Raw genomic sequence first — 20,568 nt, forward strand, 5'->3', positions numbered from 1 at the left:
CAAACTGATCTGCCATAGACCTTGCCTGGCTTTTAGAACTTGTACAATAAAAAGTTGAAAGAAAAGGAGTACCAGTGGCACCTTAGAGACTAACCAATTTATTTGAGCATAACCTTTCATGAGCTACAGCTCACGTCATCGGATGCATTCAGTGGAAAATACAGTGGGGAGATTTATATACACACAGAACATGAAAAAAATTCTTGACATCTGATTTGTGTCCATTTATTCTTTTACGTAGAGACTGTCCAGTTTGACCAATGTACATGGCAGAGGGGCATTGATCTACAACCTATCCTGAAGGACGACCCATCACTCTCACAGATCTTGGGAGACAGGCCAGTCCTTGCCTACAGACAGCCCCCTAACCTGAAGCAAATACTCACCAGCAACCACACACCCCACACAACAGAACCACTAACCCAGGAACCTATCCTTGCAACAAAGCCCTTTGCCAACTGTGTCCACATATCTATTCGGGGGACACCATCATAGGGCCTAATCTCATCAGCCACACTATCAGAGGCTCGTTCAACTGTACATCTACCAATGTGATATATGCCATCATGTGCCAGCAATGCCCCTCTGCCATGTACATTGGTCAAACTGGACAATCTCTATGTAAAAGAATAAATGGACACAAATCAGATGTCAAGAATTATAACATTCATAAACCAGTCGGAGAACACTTCAATCTCTCTGGTCACTCGATTTCAGACCTGAAGGTCGCAATATTACAACAAAAAGACTTCAAAAACAGACTCCAACGAGAGACTGCTGAATTGGAATTAATTTGCAAACTGGATACAATTAACTTAGGCTTGAATAGAGACTGGGAGTGGATGTGTCATTACACAAAGTAAAACTGTTTCCCCATGTTTATTCCCCGCCCCCGCCACTGCTCCTCGGACGTTCCTGTTAATTGCTGGAAATGGCCCACCTTGATTATCACTACAAAAGGTTTTCTCTCTCCCGCTCTCCTGCTGGTAATAGCTCATCTTAAGTGATCAGTCTCCTTACAGTGTGTATGATAAAACCCATTTTTTCATGTTCTGTGTGTATATAAATCTCCCCACTGTATTTTCCACTGAATGTATCCAATGAAGTGAGCTGTAGCTCACGAAAGCTTATGCTCAAATAAATTGGTTAGTCTCTAAGGTGCCACTAGTACTCCTTTTCTTTTTGCGAATACAGACTAGCACATCTGCTACTCTGAAACCAATAAAAAGTTGAATAAGTCTGATTCATTTGGGGAGGCTTTAAAGCTTCACTCTGAACTTGATCTAAAGATGCTGCTGTTTTAACTTTCTTCCAGCTAGATGGACAAGCTGCTTAGAATGATTTTGATTCCACACATCTGACTTGACCCTGTAGGGTGCTTGATAGTCCACCCGTGGGCACTTAGGATCAGGGAGTGACTTATCTCTCTCTAGAACAACTCTTGTGGCTGGTTCAGGAGTGACCCCGTTGATCTTCTAGAGCAGGGGTGGGCAAACCTTTTGGCCCGAGCCACATCTGGGTATGGAAATTGTATGGCAGGCCATGAATGCTCACAAAATTGGGGGTTGGGGTGTGGGAGGGGGTGAGGGCTCTGGCTGGGGTGTGGGCTCTGGGGTGGAGCCAGAAATGAGGAGTTCAGGGTGTGGGAGAAGGTTCCAGGCTGGGGCAGGGGGTTGGGGTGCAGAGGGGGGTGCAGCTCTGGCTGGGGATGTGGGCTCTGGGGTAGGGCTAGGGATGAGGGGTTGGTGGTGCAGGAGGGTGCTCCATGCGGGGACCCAGGGGTTTGGAGGGTGGGAGGGGGATCAGGCCTGGGGCAGGGTGTTGGGGCACGGGAGGGGATCAGACTCCAGTTGGCGCTTACCTCAAGTAGCTCCTGGAAGCAGCGGCATGTCCCCCCTCCGGCTCCTACATGGAGGCACGGCCAGGCAGCTCCCATTGGCCGCAGTTCCCAGCCAATGGAGCTGTGGAGGCGGTGCTTGGGGTGGGGCCCCCAGGCTGCCCCTATGTGTAGGAGCTGGAGGCGGGACATGCCGGTGCTTCCAGGAGCCACGCAGAGCCATAGCACGTGTGGAGCAGGGCAAGCCCCTGACCCCGCTCCCCAGCTGGAGCGTCGGAATGGGGTAAGACCTGGACCCTGCTCCCCGGCTGGAGCTTGAGGGCTGGATTAAAATGTCTGAAGGGCCAGATGTGGCCCCCAGGCCGTAGTTTGCCCACCCCTGTTCTAGAGAGAGCTGATTTTGAGCTGGAAAGAGGTCTTCATGGTATGAGGCCATGAATAGGATGCACTGTGAGAGGGGAAAAGTACAAAATGGGATGATCCTTGAAGTTTCCCCTACTTTGCTCAAAGTTGTTCAGTTACTCACATTTCCACCCAGTCTAAGGAGTAACTTACTTCCTTGCTTACAAGGTCTTTGCTAGAGGTTCTATAGGGCAGAAGGCTATGGGAAAACTCATTAGCCAGTCTGAGCAATGGGTTAATATCAGGGGAATTATAACGAAATCAATGGGGAAAACAGAACTTTTTTGTCTAGTTGGAATAGATTTTTTTTTTATTACTGAGGTAGATTTATAACTTATCATAATGTTGTAAGCTTCGTTATGTGTTTATGAGGGAATAGCATTTGGTAATACTTCATTTAAAGTGTCTGGTAATGATCAATTAAATTGGCATTCACTGGAGCAATAAAGCTCCTTCTTGGGGAAAGAATTCTGTACAGAAGGGGGAACCAGGAACAAATTGTAGGCCATGCTATGCAGCCGCAAGCCAGACCTTTCAATGTCCCTGAATTTCAGGAAAAACCCAGATTCTTACATTTAAGGTTTGTGCTCCTTGAAACAAGAAATTTCCCCTTATGGAAAAGTGAAATACAGAACTGAAACACAAAAAATTATGCGGATTCAGAATGATTTTCTTTCCTAATCAGAAACACAGATGTGTATATTCAGTACACAACTGGATGTCTTTCAGTACTCTTTGTCGAAAGATGGGCTGAATGGGATTAATCAAGAAAACAGGATTTTAAAATATAGATATATTACAGGATGCCCTGGTGTACCTGTTTTTGAATTCTCTTCTAGTGTTGATTTTATAATTTCTGAAAATATAGAAAGTCAGCCATCTATGCTAATATTATTTGAAAATGTTTCTTTAATACAGAAAAGGTAACCAGTGCATTAGATAAATTTCATTCCTTGCCCCCAAAGAATCTACAACCTAATACAAGACAAAGGACAGTAGTTCAGATCACAGAAAGCATTATGTTATTAATTAGTTATTAATATTTCTGATTATGTCAGTGCTGAAGGGGCCTATTGTGCTAGGTGCTGTACAAATACAGAACAAAGGGACAGTCTCGGCCCCAAAGATTTTATAATGTAAGAAAATATACATCTACAATTACAGCAGGATGTAGAGTACAGATACTGCCAATATGGGTATAAACAGCACGGCTTATGCAAGTAGAGCAGAGGCAAGGTCTTACTCACCTGAACCCCCAGTGTGTGTACTCTACATGGCTCTCTACATGCTTCCAACATCTACACTGGTATTTTTAGCTGTCTAGTGTTCTGCTTCTTCCTGGCTGCTGGACCCTTTCCCTATTGCAGTAAAAGGCTCCGGCAGGGGAGAGGCAGTGGGACAGCGCTGCCTCTCCCCTGCCAAAGCCTTTCTCTGCTGCCTCCTCGCTTCCAGAGACTTTCCTTACTGAAGTGAAAAGCTCTGGCAGCAAGAAGAGGGTCTGGTAGAGGAAGGCAGCAGGGAAAGACTCCAGCAGCTCCTTGTTACCAGAGCCCTTTCTCCATTGCTGGAGCCTTTCACTTCCGTGTGTAGCTACACATGTAGGTTCCTGTACTCTATGCTCCACCGTAAGGGTGTGGACATAACCTAAGGCATGGGGATTATTGAAGAGGAGAAGAAGAGAAGAGATATCACTGTACAATTGATGCGAATGGCTGGTTCTCCCTAGAGCAGTGATACTCATACTGAAGCTCACGAGCTGCAAGTGGCTCTTTAATGTGTCTCCTGCGGCTCTTTGCAGCACATGATATTAAAACACTGTGTGATTTCATTTTTGGTTAATAACTGTGGGTATGTCTACACTACAAAATTAGGTCGAATTTATAGAAGTCGGTTTTTAGGAAGCAATTTTATACCGTCGATTGTGTGTGTCCCTACTAAGTGCATTAAGTCAATGGAGTGCGTCCACAGTACCATGGCTAGCATCGACTTTCAGAGCGTTGCACTGTGGGTAGCTATCCCGCAGTCTCTGCTGCCCATTGGAATTCTGGGTTGAGCTCTCAATGCCTGGTGGGGCAAAAACATTGTCGCGGGTGGTTTTGGGTACAAGTCGTCAGTCGCCCCGCCCTCTGTTAAAGCAACGGCAGACAATCGTTTCGTGCCTTTTTTCCATGCGGGCGCCATACTGCTTTCAGCAGACAGTGCAGTAGGGCTGCAAACTGTCATCATTGAGTGCTATGAATCCACCTCGCAGGTCCTCTATATAACCGTCATCATCCACCGCTTCTGCTGCCCCTCTGCTCTCCTACTCTCCTGGTGGTCTCGCAGGTCCTCTATATGACCATCGTCATCCGCCACTTCCCGCTGCAACTCTGCTCAGCTGCTCTTGTCTCGCCATACCACGGCAAGCGTGCAGCCCACTCAACTGTTGTGTCCTGGCAGCAGACAGTGCAGTAGGTGTGCAAAACTGGTCATCCAACCACCGCTTCTCTCCTACAGACACCATACCACGGCAAGCATGGAGCCCGCTCAGATCACCGCGGCAGTTGTGAGCATTGTAAACACCTCATTCATTATCATGCAGTATATGCAGAACCAGAACCTGCAAAAGCAGGCAAGGAGGCGATGGCAGTGCAGTGACGACAGTGATGAGGACATGGACACATACTTCTCTCAAAGCACAGGCCCTGGCAATTTGGCCATCCTGGTGGCAATGGGGTAGGCTCATGCCATAGAACACCGATTCTGGGCCTGAGAAACAAGCACAGACTGGTGGGACCACATAGTGTTGCAGGTCTGGGAAGATTCCCAGCGGCTGCAAAACTTTCGCATGCATAAGGGCACTTTCATGGAACTTTGTGACTTGCTTTCCCCTGCCCTGAAGCGCAAGAATACCAAGATGAGAGCAGTCCCCACAGTTCACAAGCGTGTGGTGATAGCCCTCTGGAAGCTTGCAATGCCAGACAGCTACCGTTCAGTAGGGAATCAATTTGGAGTGGGCAAATCTACTGTGGGGGCTGCTGTGATCCAAGTAGCCAACACAATCAGCGAGCTGCTGCTATCTAGGGTAGTGACTCTGGGAAATGTGCAGGTTATAGTGGATGGCTTTGCTGCAATGGGATTCCCTAACTGTGGTGGGGCGATAGACGGAATGCATATCCCTATCTTGGGACCGGAGCACCAAGGCAGCCAGTACATAAACCGCAAGGGGTACTTTTCAATGGTGCTGCAAGCACTGGTGGATCACAAGGGACGTTTCACCGACATCAACGTGGGATGGCTGGGAAAGGTACATAATGCTCGCATCTTCAGGAACTCTGGTCTGTATGAGAAGCTGCAGCAAGGGACTTACTTTCCAGACCAGAAAATAACCGTTGGGGATGTTGAAATGCCTATAGTTATCTCTGGGGACCCAGCCTACCCCTTATTGCCATGGCTCATGAAGAGGGGAGAGGGATAGCTCAGTGGTTTGAACATTGGCCTGCTAAACCCAGGGTTGTGAGTTCAATCCTTGAGAGGGCCACTTAAGGATCTCGGGCAAAAATTGGGGATTGGTCCTGCTTTGAGCAGGAGGTTGGACTAGATGATCTCCTGAGGTCCCTTCCAACCCTGATATTCTATGATTCATACACAGGCATCCTGGACAGTAGTCAGGAGCTGTTCAACTATAGGCTGAGGAGGTGCAGAATGGCGGTAGAATGTGCATTTGGAAGTTTAAAAGTGCGCTGGTGCGGTTTACTGACTTGGTTAGACCTCAGCGAAACCAATATTCCCATTGTTATTGCTGTGTGCTCCACAATATCTGTGAGAGTAAGGGGGAGATGTTTATGGCAGGGTGGGAAGTTGAGGCAAATCGCCTGGCCGCTGATTATGCACAGCCAGACACCAGGGTGATTAGAAGAGCACAGCAGGACGTGCTGCGCATCAGAGAAGCTTTGAAAACCAGTTTCATGGCTGACCAGGCTACGGTGTGACAGTTCTGTTTGTTTCTCCTTGATGAAAACCCACCCCCTTGGTTCACTCTACTTCCCTGTAAGCCAACCGCCCTCCCCTCCCCCTTCGATCACCGCTTGCAGAGGCAATAAAGTCATTGTTGTTTCAAATGTATGCATTCTTTATTAATTCATCATACAAATAGGGGGATAACTGACAAGGTAGCCCAGGAGGGGTGGGGGAGGAGGGAAACACCGGATGGGGTGGGGAAGGTGGGGAGGAGGGAAGGACAAGGTCACACTGCGCTTCAAAACTTATTGAATGCCAGCCTTCTGTTGCTCGGGTAATCCTCTAGGGTGGAGTGGTTGGGTGCCTGGAGCCCCTCTGCCCCCGCGTTCTTGGACGTCTGGGTGAGGAGGCTATGGAACTTGGGGAGGAGGATGGTTGATTACACAGGGGCTGCAGTGGTGGTCTGTGCCTTTCCTGCAGCTCAACCATATGCCGGAACATATCAGTTTGATCGTCCAGTAGCCTCAGCATTGCATCCTGCCTCCTCTCATCATGCTGCTGCCACTCCTGTTGCTCCAGCCATCTATCCTCTCATGCATCCCTCCTGTCCTCGTGTTCATTTTGTGCTTTCCTGGACTCTGTCATTGTCTGCCTCCATGCATTCTGCTGGGCTCTTTCAGTGTGGGTGAACTGCATGAGCTCAGAGAACATTTCATTGTGAGTGTGTTTTTTTCTCCTTTTTATCTGCGCTAGCCTCTGGGACAGAGATGCTAGTGGCAACACTGAAACATTTGTAGCTGTGGGAGGAAAAAAAGGGAGTAAAATTGAAAAAGACATATTGGCCATTTAAAAGGAGGGGCTGATATTTTCGGGTTAACGTGCAGCACAAACCCAACTAACCTCCCCACACACCCAATTCTCTGGGGTGATCACTTCACCCTTCCCCACACTGTGTGGCTAACAGCGGGGATGATTCCTTTTCAGCCACAGGCAAACAGCCCAGCAGGAATGGCCACCTCTGAATGTCCCCGTAATAAAATTCCCCTATTTCAACCAGGTGACCATGAATGATATCACTCTCCTGAGGATAACACAGAGAGATAAAGAATGGATGTTGCTTGAATGCCAGCAAACACTGGGACCACACGCTGCCATGCTTTCTTATGTAATGATTCCAGACTATGTGCTACTGGCCTGGCGTGGTAAAGTGTCCTACCATGGAGGACGCAATAAGGCTGACCTCCCCAGAAACCTTTTGCAAAGGCTTTGGGAGTACCTCCAGGAGAGCTTCACTGAGATGTTCCTGGAGGATTTCCGCTCCATCCTCAGATATGTTAACAGAGTTTTCCTATAGCTGTACTGGCCGCAAATGCATCCCAAGTCTTCAGGGAAAATTAATCATTAAACATGCTTGCTTTTAAACCGTGTATTATATTTACAAAGGTACACTCACCAGAGGTGCCTTCTCGGCCTTCAAGGTCCGGGAGCCCGGGTTGGGAGGGTATTGGCTCCAGGGTGATAAACAGTTCCTGGCTGTCAGGAAGAATGGTTTCTCCGGTTGCCTGGTGTGTGCTATCTTCAACCTCCCCTTCCTCATCATCTTTCTCGTCCCCAAAATCCTCATCCCTGTTGCATGAGACTCCCTTGCAGGAGTCCACATACAGGCGTGGGGTAGTTGTAGAGGCACCCCCTAGAATTGCATGCAACTCATCATAGAAGCGGCATGTCTGGGGCTCTGACCCCAAGTGGGCGTTTGCCTCTGTGTTTTTTTGGTAGGCTTCCCTGAGCTCCTTAAGTTTCATGTGGCAGTGCTGCGGGTCCCTGTTATAGCCTCTGTCCTTCATGCCCTTGGAGATTTTTTCAAATATTTTGGCATTTCATCTTTTGGAACGGAGTTCTGATAGCACGGATTCGTCTCCCCATACAGTGATCAGATCCAGTACCTCCCGTTTGGTCCATGCTGGAGCTCTTTTGTGATTCTGGGACTCCATGGTCACCTCTGCTGATAGATCTGCACGGTCACCCGTGCTGATCAGCTTGCCACGGTGGCCAAACAGGAAATGAAATTCAAAAGTTTGCGGGGCTTTTCCTGTCTACCTGGCCAATGCATCCGAGTTGAGAATGCTGTCCAGAGCGGTCACAATGGAGCACTCTGGGATAGCTCCTGGAGGCCAATACAGTTGAATTGCGTCCACACTACCCCAAATTCGATCCGGCAATGTCGATTTCAGTGCTAATCCCCTCGTCGGGGAGGAGTACAGAAATAGATTTTAAGAGCACATTAAGTCAACAAAAATGGCTTTGTTATGTGGACGGGTGAAGGGTTAAATCAATCTAACGTTGCTAAATTTGACCTAAACTCGTAGCGTAGACCAGGGCTGAGATTGGTTAATCAGGATGCTTTTACGATGTCATTAACCAATTGTAGTTGATAAGAATTATATATATCAATTATATATATATTATATATATATATAATTATATATATATAAACCATATATATATATAATTATATATATATAAACCCCTAAATATTTCCCCATCATACTGTTGAAATATGAATATATAGTACTATAGTAAATTAAACAATGAATTCACAGTTCTGTGGCTCTTTTGCGTAATGTTGGTAGCTAATTTGCCTCCTGAACCACTGAGGTCTGAGTATCACTGCTCCAGAGAGAGAAATCTCACCACTGTTATTAAGAGCGTTTGAAGCTATTTGACACATTCTCTCCATTGCACTCTTTACCTGACTGTTCAGGTTGCTGTGGCATTGCTGTTTGAAACCCTACTCCGAACTCCTTTGGCCGTCCATCACATGTTACAGCTGATCCTCAGCTCTGGTTTGGATATCTGTGGGCTCCGCTTGCTCTATCCCGAGCACAGCGTGCTGCTCTCTAGCACAGGTAAGGCCTCATCTGCATAAAAAAGTTGCACCCATTTAACTGTAGCAGCTCACAAACCTGCACATCCCTGCTTGAAAAGGAAGAGGACTTCAAGGGGGATATGAGCATGACCACAATTAAGCCTTTCTCTTCCCCTTTGGAGTCAGATTTTACCCTGTCCCCATCTATCCGTCCCCGGTGTAAAGTTTTGGCAAGTTTTTGCCATTTCCTCTATTTTTACTCCCTGATACTCTTCATGTCACCACATTGCTTTTCTCACTGGCTTTTATTTCTCTGTAGATGGCAGCCCCAACTTTTCTCTTTGAGGCTCAGGAAACTGCAAAATCTGGGGCTGCTGACCTGGCCTTTCTCCAACTGCTCTGTAGAGTGATCCACCATCCAGAATGTCATGGTTTGTCAAGTGGCTTCTGCCACATCTTTTAACTTCTGGGGCACTGAAGAGAAAATGAGGCACCAACAGTAAAGCCAAACATGAATGCCTGCAGTTAGACACTTGGGCCCAGATCCTAAAAGGTACTTAGGTGCCTAATTCTGATTGAATTCAATGGGAGGTTGGTGCATAAATACTTTTGAGGATCTGGCCCTAAATACATAGCATTAGGCACTCATGTTTGTAAATATCAGCCTTAGCTGCTCAGTGCCTCAGTTTCCCCATTAGTAAATCAGGCATAATAAAACTCACCTCCCAGGGAGTGTGCGAGGCTTAATTATATCTTAAGCCCTTCAAGATCCTAGAATGGAAGCCATCACATAACTGCAAAGTTCTGGGATTGTGTCTGTACAGGCTAGCTCTCCTAGAAGTCCTGTGTGTGACATCAGGTCACATACTCATACTCTATTTCTCTTGGGGTGGGATATTGGCAGACTGAGAGGGAGAGAAACGTGTTCTTTTCAGCTGGGTGGAAATTCAGTCTAGACCTGCTCAATCACGGAGAAAAATTCTGCAGTCTCCCTGCTGCCTTGTCACATCTGAAAACAGTGGGCCCAGACTGGCTCATAATTGTGGTTGTGGTTTCAGTTGTCTCAGCAGTAGGTATGTAATATGTTGGTACAAGTGAATGGAGAGTTTTGTAAGTGAATAAAAAAGCCATAAAATCATCAACCAACAACAGAAGATGAGCAGAGTTCTGCTTTCTGATCCACACAGCAGATCTGCCCCCAGTGCTTTGCTCTCTGTGCATGCTATGGGGGCGCTGTGTATGGAGGGAGGATATATTTGAGCTGAGATCCACAACACAGGTCTGAAAATTGAACTTTGTTTGAATCTTGAAAAAAATACAAATATATTTCTGGTTTAAAATATTTTCAGCAACTTTCTCCTTTATTTACATGCTCTATAGTGCCTGAGGTCATGATTCCATTTCATCTGCATGAATTCATGTCATCAGTTCCTAAATCTCATGCTTCAGGATTTCAGCCAGTCTCCTGCAGGGGTCAGGAAGGAATTTTTTCCCCAAAATGTGTTCTGGGTTTGTTTTCATTTTTTCTCCTTCCTCAGCAGTTATGGCCATGGCTGGAGATGGGACACTAGACAGGGTTGTCAGTGCCCTGAGATGGTACTGAGAATTCTCTTTCTTAGATGCCTGGCTGGTGGGTCTTGTTCACATACTCAAGATCAAACTGATCCTGAATTTCAGGTTGGGAAGGAATTTTTTCCCAGGTCATATTGCAATGACTTTGGGGTTTTTTGCCTTCCTCTGCAGCATGGGGCACAAGTTGCTTGCTAAGTTCATCTGGGTATATCTCACCAACTCAATTCCCTGCCATTACAGGGGCCTTGGACACTGGTGCACCTTGATCCCTCCTATTCTCTGCATGTGGCACACAACAAATCCTGCATCTTGGCAGGGGGTTAGACTAGATGACCCTTGTGGTCCCTTCTAACCCTATGGTTCTGTGATTCTAATAGTTTAGTCTCCAAAGGGCTATAATACTTTAAGCTAATCCAGTTCACTGGATGCAAAACAGGGTAACTGGGTGAGATTCAGTGGCTGGTGATGTGCAGGTCAGACTACACGATCTGATGCTCCCTTCTAGCCTCATACATTGACTCTAGATGCATCTAAACCCCAGTGCTGAGGAGGAGGTATTCAGTCCCCCCTTGGCCAATGGCTGCAGTGGGTTCAGTGGAGAAGCAAAGTGGATTCCATTCCTGCCCTCTGCCTAGCTATCTCCAGCCATGCAGGCTGTGAGCTTGGAGAAGGTTTTGCCACAGAGTGCAGGAGAGAGGTCTCCTGTGGGTCCTCCTCTGTGGCAAGATATAAGGGAGCCCAGAGCAGGGAAAGAAAGAAGTGATGGTCAAGCATTTTTTTTAAATGTCATTCCTTGTCATTCCTTTCCCACGCAGCACAGATCCTGACCAGGGAGAGTAAACAGTTTGCATGGAGTTTTGGCAAAGCTTTCATGTTTCCCAGTTGGGGTCCCCTCTTGGCTCTCCTGTTGCTAAGGAAAGGACCAGGAAACAACCTTGTCCCCTGGCCCAAATTCTATCCCACACTTGAACCCCACCAAGCCTCTCTGAGCGAAGTGTGAACTTTGGGACTCGATGGCTTTCATTGAGAGCCACTCACTCAGCCTTGCATATCTGTGCAGAATCTCCAGCGTGTGGTCATGCAGACTTAGCAGCATTAACTACTATGATGGTTGCCGTTAGGAAAATTATCAGGGCAGAACTGGCAAAAATTATCAGTGACTTAAATGGAGCTGTTCCAATTTGCACTAGCTGAGGATCTGGCCCTCTGGGTTTGACAGGAGCCTGCTGCTGCAGCAACACCCCCTGGCTCCCCAAACCGCATGGAGCCAGCCCTAATTAGGCATGTTTGTGTGGAGGGCTCAGCAGGAGTGGGGACCAGGCCAGAAGGGACCCCATCTCCTTCTGCTGTTTCGAGGTCATTCCTCGCTTCTCTCCTCCCGCCCTGAGCTGCTGACAAGTGGGAGAACCTGGGCTTTCGTGTGTTATTTGCAAGGCACCCGGACCCTGCCTAGGAATGGGAAGAGATTGCAGCTCTGATCTCCCAGTGTAACAAGCAGTGCCAAAGCAAGAGCCTTCAGAGGTGGGCAGAGACCCAATGAGAAACAGCTGTTAGCCTGGCAAATGTGGAAGGGGAGCTAGAGACAGCACTAATAAACTGTCAGTCATCTAGGCTGAGTAATGAACTGAGAAGAGACCTTGAGTGGAATGAATGAGACTGGAAAAGGGTGATTCCATGCGTTAGTCACACGTGTTTATCTTTCACAGACAAGCTGCCTTCTACTTACACTCCAGAGGCTGGCAAGGCACCACCTGTGCTGGCTTTAGGCTTGAGAGGGCCAAAAGCACGGAGCGCCTTGCAAGATATCATAGGGCCCTCGGATCCACAGCTAGCCAGCATGACAGACTGCGGCTCCATCAATGCCATCTACTGCAGGAGCCAAGCCGAGCCCCTCGCCTACCTGCCCCACACAGGCAGCCGTGTGCACAGGGAGCTGTGCCTCTTGTTCGGAGGAAGAGCATGCTGTGATGAGGTGCTTCATGTTGGTGTCCAGAATCCTGCTTGCAAATATAACAAATCAAGGTGACAATCCCGTACTGCCCATTTCTAAGATCCTGTAATTCTAGTTTCAGAGTAACAGCCGTGTTAGTCTGTCTTTGCAAAAAGAAAAGGAGTACTTGTGGCACCTTAGAGACTAACCAATTTATTTGAGCATGAGCTTTCGTGAGCTACAGCTCACTTCATCGGATGCATACCGTGGAAACTGCAGTAGACATTATATACACACAGAGACCATGAAACAATACCCCCTCCCACCCCACTGTCCTGCTGGTAATAGCTTATCTAAAGTGATCATCAAGTTGGGCCATTTCCAGCACAAATCCAGGTTTTCTCACCCTCCGCCCCCCCCCCCCCACACACACAAACTCACTCTCCTGCTGGTAATAGGGAGAGTGGTCACTTTGGATGAGCTATTACCAGCAGGATAGTGAGTTTGTATGTGTGGTTTTTGGGAGGGGGGTGAGGGGGTGAGAGAACCTGGATTTGTGCAGGAAATGGCCCAACTTGATTATCATGCACATTGTGTAGAGAGTTGTCACTTTGGATGGGCTATCACCAGCAGGAGAGTGAATTTGTGTGGGGGGGTGGAGGGTGAGAAAACCTGGATTTGTGCTGGAAATGGCCCAACTTGATGATCACTTTAGATAAGCTATTACCAGCAGGACAGTGGGGTGGGAGGAGGTATTGTTTCATATTCTCTGTGTGTATATAAAGTCAGCTGCAGTTTCCACGGTATGCATCCGATGAAGTGAGCTGTAGCTCACGAAAGCTCATGCTCAAATAAATTGGTTAGTCTCTAAGGTGCCACAAGTACTCCTTTTCTTTTATCGCTCTGATTGTTCCTTGGGGAGTGGGACACAAAGCAGGCAGCCACCAACAGAGCGAGTAGCTAGGATGTGAAACTCACCCATTCTTCAGATGCTTTCCTGGGTTTCTCCATACAAGGGGTGAGTTGGCTCCTTTTAATGTTACCCTGCTGAACTACACTGTGCTGAAGTTCACCTGATTCCAGAAGTCCCATGTAAGCCCTGAAAGATCCCTTCTGAAGCTGTGAAAGTAGAGCTATTGCTGTGGCACCAGGATGGGGATTAGACAGCACATGGGCCTCGTGCAGCCTCTCTGCACTGAAGCAAATCGCAGCCACTCAGAGTTAATTCCCTTTCTCATTGCGGGTTGTTTCCTCCTGTAATGTTATTTGGCAGAGTTTAAAAAGCTCTGCATAATCTTTAACACTGAATTGAATTAATGTTGTTTGGCTTTAAAACTCTAAAAAATTCCCTTTGACAAAGTTTGGTTTTTTTATTAGGGGTCCTTCGCCCCCTTACCAAGAGGAAACCCTGTTACTTTAGTGTAACATAGCGAAACAATGCTAAGAGTTTGGTCCAATAGGAGGGCTTAGCTGGGAAGAGTATAAACTCCATCTCCAAGCTCAGTTCCTCAGGAAAACCAACATCTCTTACTGTCATCCTCCTGTGGATTCAAGACATCTCAAGGGAAGGGGGTAAGCAGGCAGGCTTGCATTAGCAGTCTGTGTTTAGCAGGCCTGGCCACGTGATTCCCAGATTACAGATTGCATTTTTGTCAGTCCCTTGGCCTTTGAAACCACAATTTGGGTTCACCCTGCCATAATTTGTTCCCTTCTGGAATGAAGGAATATTGGATATTTCACTGCCCTTGGGCATCACTGCCAGGCCCAGTTTATAATAGCTTTGAAAGTGCTTCTCCCCAGTTACAGTCTGATTAAATATTCACCAGTGAGTAGCAGGTTTAAAATATCACAGGATGGGAAGAATATTTGAGATATGGCCCAACATTTCTCAGTTCCTAAATTTTCTTGCCAAGCTGACCGCATTGCATTAGCCACTTTTAATTGAACAGAGAGAGCTGGAGAGAGAAGCTGCAATGTAGAAAAACATCCAGTCTGTGTACAAACTCAATACGCCTTAAGGTGGCCCATGCTCTGATGTCACAGACACGGGATTGAAGTGGCACTTCCAGTAAAGCAGTTTTACAAAAGCAGCCTCCATCTCCTTGGGGTTAGTGGGCAAAGCTGATAAGTGCCAACGTCTGGGTCTAATCTTAACAGCTTTCAATATTTCTGTTGTTTTTCCTTAGACCTCAGAGTTCTTCATCTAATAGAGTAAATGCTGACCAAGAGAGAGCTGATCTCCAGGACATGGCACTGTCCAGACCTCCAGCAACACTGGTCTCGACCACCAAAGGTCATTTCTAAGGAGCAAACCTTGATGTTTCACACGTGTTCCAGGCTCCTTCACTATAGCAGAGGGTGTTATTGGTTATCTTACTCCTCCCATTGCACTCCTCACTGCTGGGTCCTGGCCAGGGGGACAAGAGTCAGGAATTAGTTTGTGGAACATGTAGTGCTTCTTGCCCAATGTGAAGCAACAGTAGAATGTCATGGCCTTCCTTGTCTGCTTCATGTGAGTAGCTATTAGACGCTGTTGTAGGGATATTGATCTCAAAGCCTAAAGAGTTAAAGTGTTTATAAACTCTTCCACTGTCCAACATTAAACAATGATAGGAAGGTTCAGGTTATTTTAAACAGAGGCCTTGGTTTTACTTGGTTACATGGCAAACACCCAAAAGTGTTCATTCAAATTAAAAATGTATTGATTGATTAGAAAGAATAAGATATCAAAACAGGCATTTAGATTGGAACTGTGGTTGAATGATTATGCAAAACAAACTTAGTCAAAACCTTTAAATCCTTTCTCCTTTTTAAGGCAAAATATCAGAGTCTCTTATTTTCAGAACAGCCTTTCTTTGATGAAAACAAGAGGGATTTTTTACTCTCAGTCCTGATGTGTCCAGGTCATTTACTTTTCCTGTTCTTAACAAGCAAACAGACCCATGGTGGAGAAGAGACAGAATAGAAAAGATGGGTGAGATATAGCTCCTCTTGCTGTTTTTGGAACACTGGCCTGCTGGTTAGTTACAAGTGGATGCTTTTGGCTGGCAAGTCGACCACAACACCTGCTGCTTGGATCCTGGTTTACGATCTGGTCAGTGACGTCATCTAATTGGATCTTTTCTTCTTAGACAAGGCAGGCTTGGATGAATACAGCATGGTTGACTTCAGGATTTGATAAAAAGCCAAGAGAGTGAGAGAAAGGATAGAAGGAAAGAAAGGGGGAGGGGAGCAGAAAATAGCATAAGGGAATGGAAAACAATGCAGGATCTTACGTGCTTGAAAACCAAGTTCCTTGAACAAGATTACGGCCAGCCGGACTTCCTCTCAGGAAGAAAATCCTTTAGATGAGCTGAGATGAATTGAAGTGCTGGCATTTTTGGGGATGAGCTGGGATGCAAAGTGGGATGGTATATGTGAGGGAGAGCTGAAATGAACTGATCTGAACATGTCTTCTTTCAAAATCTCTTTTTAAAAAACCCACAAAGGGGGAAAGTAGGCATCATAATTCATCCCCCTAATTATTTTATCCACCAATTACACCTAATATCCATTACACCAATTTTGGTCTATTAACTTCTGGTTTCATATTTTCTATTTTTACAAAGCATAATTTCAGCAGTTCCTTGGATTATATCAACATGGACTTTCTGGTTTAGCCTAATCCATCTTCTTTGTCTGTCTGGTTCTCTCGCACTTGTTACAACATTCAGGGTTGTAAACAACTTGATCTATTTTTCATGGTTAATGTAACATCTTATGAACTTTCACATACTTTTTACATTTGAGCTCACAGGGATACACTTTGTAAGTCCAATTGTCACAACAGGCCTCCTAGACCATGCTTGAGGAAATCTAAAACAGGAAACCCTTTATTCTTGGGACCTACTTAGTGAAGGAACAGTTCTATGGGAGTTAATCGTGTCCTTGAATTGCATATCTACCTAATGTGACAGGGCAAGGCCAGATGGCTATAGAAAAGTAGTGGGAGATAGATATATTGGCTCCAGGCTAAACAAATCTCTGGTACCAGGATAAGTGAAATGGTAGCTGCTCCAGGTCAATTAAGACACCTTGGGCCAATTAAGAACTTTCCAGAAGGCAGGGAGAAGGCTAGTTGATTGGGACACCTGAAGCCAATCAGGGGCTGGCTGAAACTAGTTAAATGCCTCCCAGTTAGTCAGGTGGACGCGTATGTCAGGAGCTGTGGGAGGAAGCTGCGCTGTTAGAGAGACTGAGTAGTACATATCATATCAGGCACAAGGAAGGAGGCCCTGAGGTAAGGGTGAAGTGGAGCTTGAGGAAGTGAGGGCTGCTGTGGGGGAAGTAGCCCAGGGAATTGTACATGTTATGTTTCTAAAAGGTCAGCTACCATAGCTGATACTATTAGGGTCCCTGGGCTGGAGCCCGGAGTAGAGGGTGGGCCTGGGCTTCCCGCACCCTTTGCCCCCTGATTAATCACTGAGACTGGGAGACAACTGAGACTGTGCAAGGAAGGATAACTTCTCCTCACCTTGCTGGCTTATGATGACTCAGTAGACTGTGACCCTTGTCTCTAGAGAGAGAAGGGTTACGTGGAGGGTCACAGTGAGCCTCTGAGGCTAGCGAAATCCGTCAGGAAACGTGGGACCCACGGAGGCAAGGACAGAGCTTCGTCACACCATCTGCCTGTCCTCTTCACAGCCTGGGATATAATCACATAGGTAGTGCAGTTAAATAGTTCAAACAATCCCACATGCATGTTCCTGGCCTTTCTAGGGCCGGGGACGAGGTGGTCAACCAGTCATCTGGAAAGATGCACAGGGAGCAGCTCCTATTAACTGGCTCTTGCATTGCTCCTCTCCCTTCCCAGGTTCCCCACTCCTCCTTGCAGGTGTAGGCTCCCACTTTCTGTATTCCCCCTAAAGAGCTGGCTGAGAAGTTGCTCCAGTAGCCCTATACAGGAGTGACAGCCAGCTAGGAAGTGGGAACAGAGAGAGCCTGTCTTCCTGGGAAATCTGTGCTCAGGAGGAGAATGTGTGAGGTAGATGAGCCATTGGGCCCTGTGGCCTCCTCTAGTGGGGTCAGGGACAGCAAATCCTTCTGCCCTCTCTAAAGGAGGAAAAAAGAAAAGGAGTACTTGTGGCACTTTAGAGACTAACAAATTTATTTGAGCATAAGCTTTCGTGAAGTGAACTGTAGTTCACGAAAGCTTATGCTCAAATAAATTTGTTAGTCTCTAAAGTGCCACAAGTCCTCCTTTCCTTTTAGCGGATACAGACTAACATGGCTGCTACTCTGAAACCTGTCTAAAGAAGGAGTGGTTTTAAGATTTTGCCACCAGAGCACTGCTGACCTTCCTCTGCTCCCTGGCACTAAGGGTAGCCCTTCAGGGAGGAACTGAGGGGTATAGGAGCCCTCCAACCAGCAGTGAGAAGACAGTAAGGACAGGAGAGGAAGAGGATGCTCTGGCATAGAAAAGAGGAAGAGGAAATTAATTTGCCAAAGAAAAGCGGATTGGAGGGGAGAATGGAAACAGGAGCTAGAAAGATGAGAGAGGAAGGGAAAGTGAGGGACAGAATGAGAGGAAGGAAGATAAAAGTCAAGAAAAGATGAGGCCTACCTTTTAAATGCATTCAGTGTAAGTATGTATGTTAACACTAGCATCTGAGCAAGTTCCTCTGGCAGACACCCCTCCGCTCTACGTTCCGGGGTGGGGATGATGGCAGGTGGTGGTTGTTGCTGATGGACTGAGCCAGATTTCCTGCTTCCCTATCTTTTTATGGCCACTGATGATTCACATGTGATGTGGGCTGCTGAGCTGCCCCCCCCATCCCCCCTGCTATGGTTCCATCTGTGGTTGTTGGGCTCAGGAAGTTGTATCCAACCTTTGCTCTTCAAACGGATGGGTGGTGCATCATGCCTTTTGGAAGAGAAGCTGAAGATCTTCTCTGGGAGGGGACAGCATGCAGGAGTATTGGAGAGAGGAGCCACTGTGCTCCCTCACTGAGCTCTCTGGAAGCCTGCCTTGGAATAAGCTAGTCACACCCTGTCAAGGGGTGATCCTCTCCAGCACATCCCTTGTGGCCCGGTCACTGGATTCCACACCTTCCCTCTGGTTCTTTTAATCCACTACCAGCCTTATGTAAGGGGACTGTGCCCCCTTACTAACATTCAGTGGGGGTGTTTTGGTTGGCTAGCTCCCAGTACTAAAAAGGGCGAAGGGTCGATGGGGAATCAGGACCCTGAGACTGACAGCCCCCAGGAACAATGGGGAGAGGCCAATGGTCCAGGGCAGCCTGAATGACAGGGTGAGCAGGCTAATCAGGGAGTCAGGAGGACAGGGAGGTCCCGTCCTCCATGTGAGCTGGCATTGTCTGGGTCAGACAGAGTGAGGTCGAGCTAGGAAGAAAGTAGGGGTCCAAGCTAATCTGGGGAGCAGAGCTGTGCCAGATCCAGAGGGACCCGAAAAGCAGCCCAGAGAGAGCAGACCCTGTCCTGGGAGCAGAACTGCAGCCCCAAAGCCAGAGGCACAGCCCAAGGAGAGCAGACTTGCCCTTGGAGGAGAGCTGCAGCAACCAGAGCCAGAGGAGCCGGAAAAGCAGCTCAGGAAGCAGGTCAGTGCTGGGAGCAGAGTCACAGAAGCAGCCTGCAGAGCAGACCTGTCCTGGGAGCAGAGCTGTAGCAACCAGAGCGAGAGGGGCCAAAGAAGCAGCGCAGGGAGCTGGAGGCAGAGCAGCAGCAGCAGTGCAGAGACAGAGTGGTGCAGCTGTGGCTGGAGCAGTCTGGAGCTGGGTGCGGTGAGCAGTTGGGGAGAGCGACGGGGACCTTGGGCAGCAGGCCCAGCACAGGGAGACGCCTCAGTCAAGGGGCTCTGCAGGCCAGGCTTGGATCGTAACCCCGACAGGGCAGGGGCGACACTGGGAAGAAAGGTCCTACCACTTAGAGCCTGAGAGCGTGTGGCCACCACCAGAGCAAGTGTCCAACCCACAGCGTCCCTGCAGCACAGCCAGGGCCTGAGAGGGAGACCTTGGACTTACAAGGAACAGACTGTGAACTGCCCTGATGTTCCAGAGACACTGTTTGTGATGTTCCCTGGCACAGAGCGGGTTGACATGTTTCCTTTAACCTTTCCATTTTTTATTATTCTTTTTAAAATTAATTGTTGATTAAATAACTTGCATTTGCTTTAACTTGTATGTAATGGTCAGTGGGTCAGAGAAGTGCCCAGTGCAGAGAGAGTACCCTGGAGTGGGGACACCCTAGCCCCTGTCCTAGGTGACCACAGCAGGGTTGGGGGTCGAACCCCCCAGGAATCCTGGGCCCAGCCTTGTTGGGGTTACGAGGACTCTGCCAGACAGGAGAGTGGAAGGAGAGTCCTCAAGGGCAGGGAGGCCACTGGGTAAAGGAAGTGGGAGCGAGGACTCACATCCTTTCGCTAGCCCTCTTCACCGGGGTAGTGCAGAAGCCAGGAAAGTTCCCTACAATAGCGGGACTATTCCCCCGCTTACACTTAAGCTGGCTCAGGAACAGTGCTTTCCACAGAATGTAGTGTCATCATCTGGGTTGGTCTGGAAGTTGGGGCTGGCCCCTTTCATCAGGTTTCCTGCAGAGATGGAATAGTTTCCACAAAAATAACTTGATGCTCTTCTCATCTTTACTTTGATCCAGGGGATGTCATTTTGGTTGTGTCACCTGCTGTGCCTCCTCACGCATACGGGGATGTGATTTCAACCTGTACTCAGAGAGGCTTTACTCTGCAGGGAATCAGGCAGCTGCGACTTTCTCCCAAGCGAGCCATCATGCTCAGCATGACAACAAGTCAGGTATGGGACAGAGGGTCACTAGAATAATGCTTTCCCAGATCCTGAATGCCATATCCATGAGTGCTCCTGCTAAAACCTACAATGTAGCTGCAATGGGTTAGTCTGATTCCAACCCCAGTGGTTTTGATTTTGACATGACTGTCCAACATCTTGCAGGCCGGGCTCTCAGGATAGTGAAAGCACCCCAAAATATCTGTGTGGCTGGTGCAATATGATT

At 47.6% G+C, this 20,568-nt stretch overlaps 1 protein-coding gene across 1 annotated transcript in view; it reads left to right on the forward strand.

Moving 5' to 3' along the window:
- DNAAF8 (dynein axonemal assembly factor 8) overlaps positions 1 to 20,568 on the forward strand; it is a 147,551-nt gene that overhangs the window by 80,506 nt on the left and 46,477 nt on the right. The window contains exons 15-18 of the mRNA XM_073362829.1: positions 8,940 to 9,084; positions 12,323 to 12,638; positions 14,733 to 14,839; positions 20,197 to 20,351. Coding sequence (XP_073218930.1) covers positions 8,940 to 9,084; positions 12,323 to 12,638; positions 14,733 to 14,839; positions 20,197 to 20,351 — 723 coding nt within the window. The remainder of the gene's footprint in view (positions 1 to 8,939; positions 9,085 to 12,322; positions 12,639 to 14,732; positions 14,840 to 20,196; positions 20,352 to 20,568) is intronic.

This window comes from Lepidochelys kempii, chromosome 10 (genome assembly GCF_965140285.1).
Source record: "Lepidochelys kempii isolate rLepKem1 chromosome 10, rLepKem1.hap1, whole genome shotgun sequence".
Taxonomy (NCBI): domain Eukaryota; kingdom Metazoa; phylum Chordata; order Testudines; family Cheloniidae; genus Lepidochelys; species Lepidochelys kempii.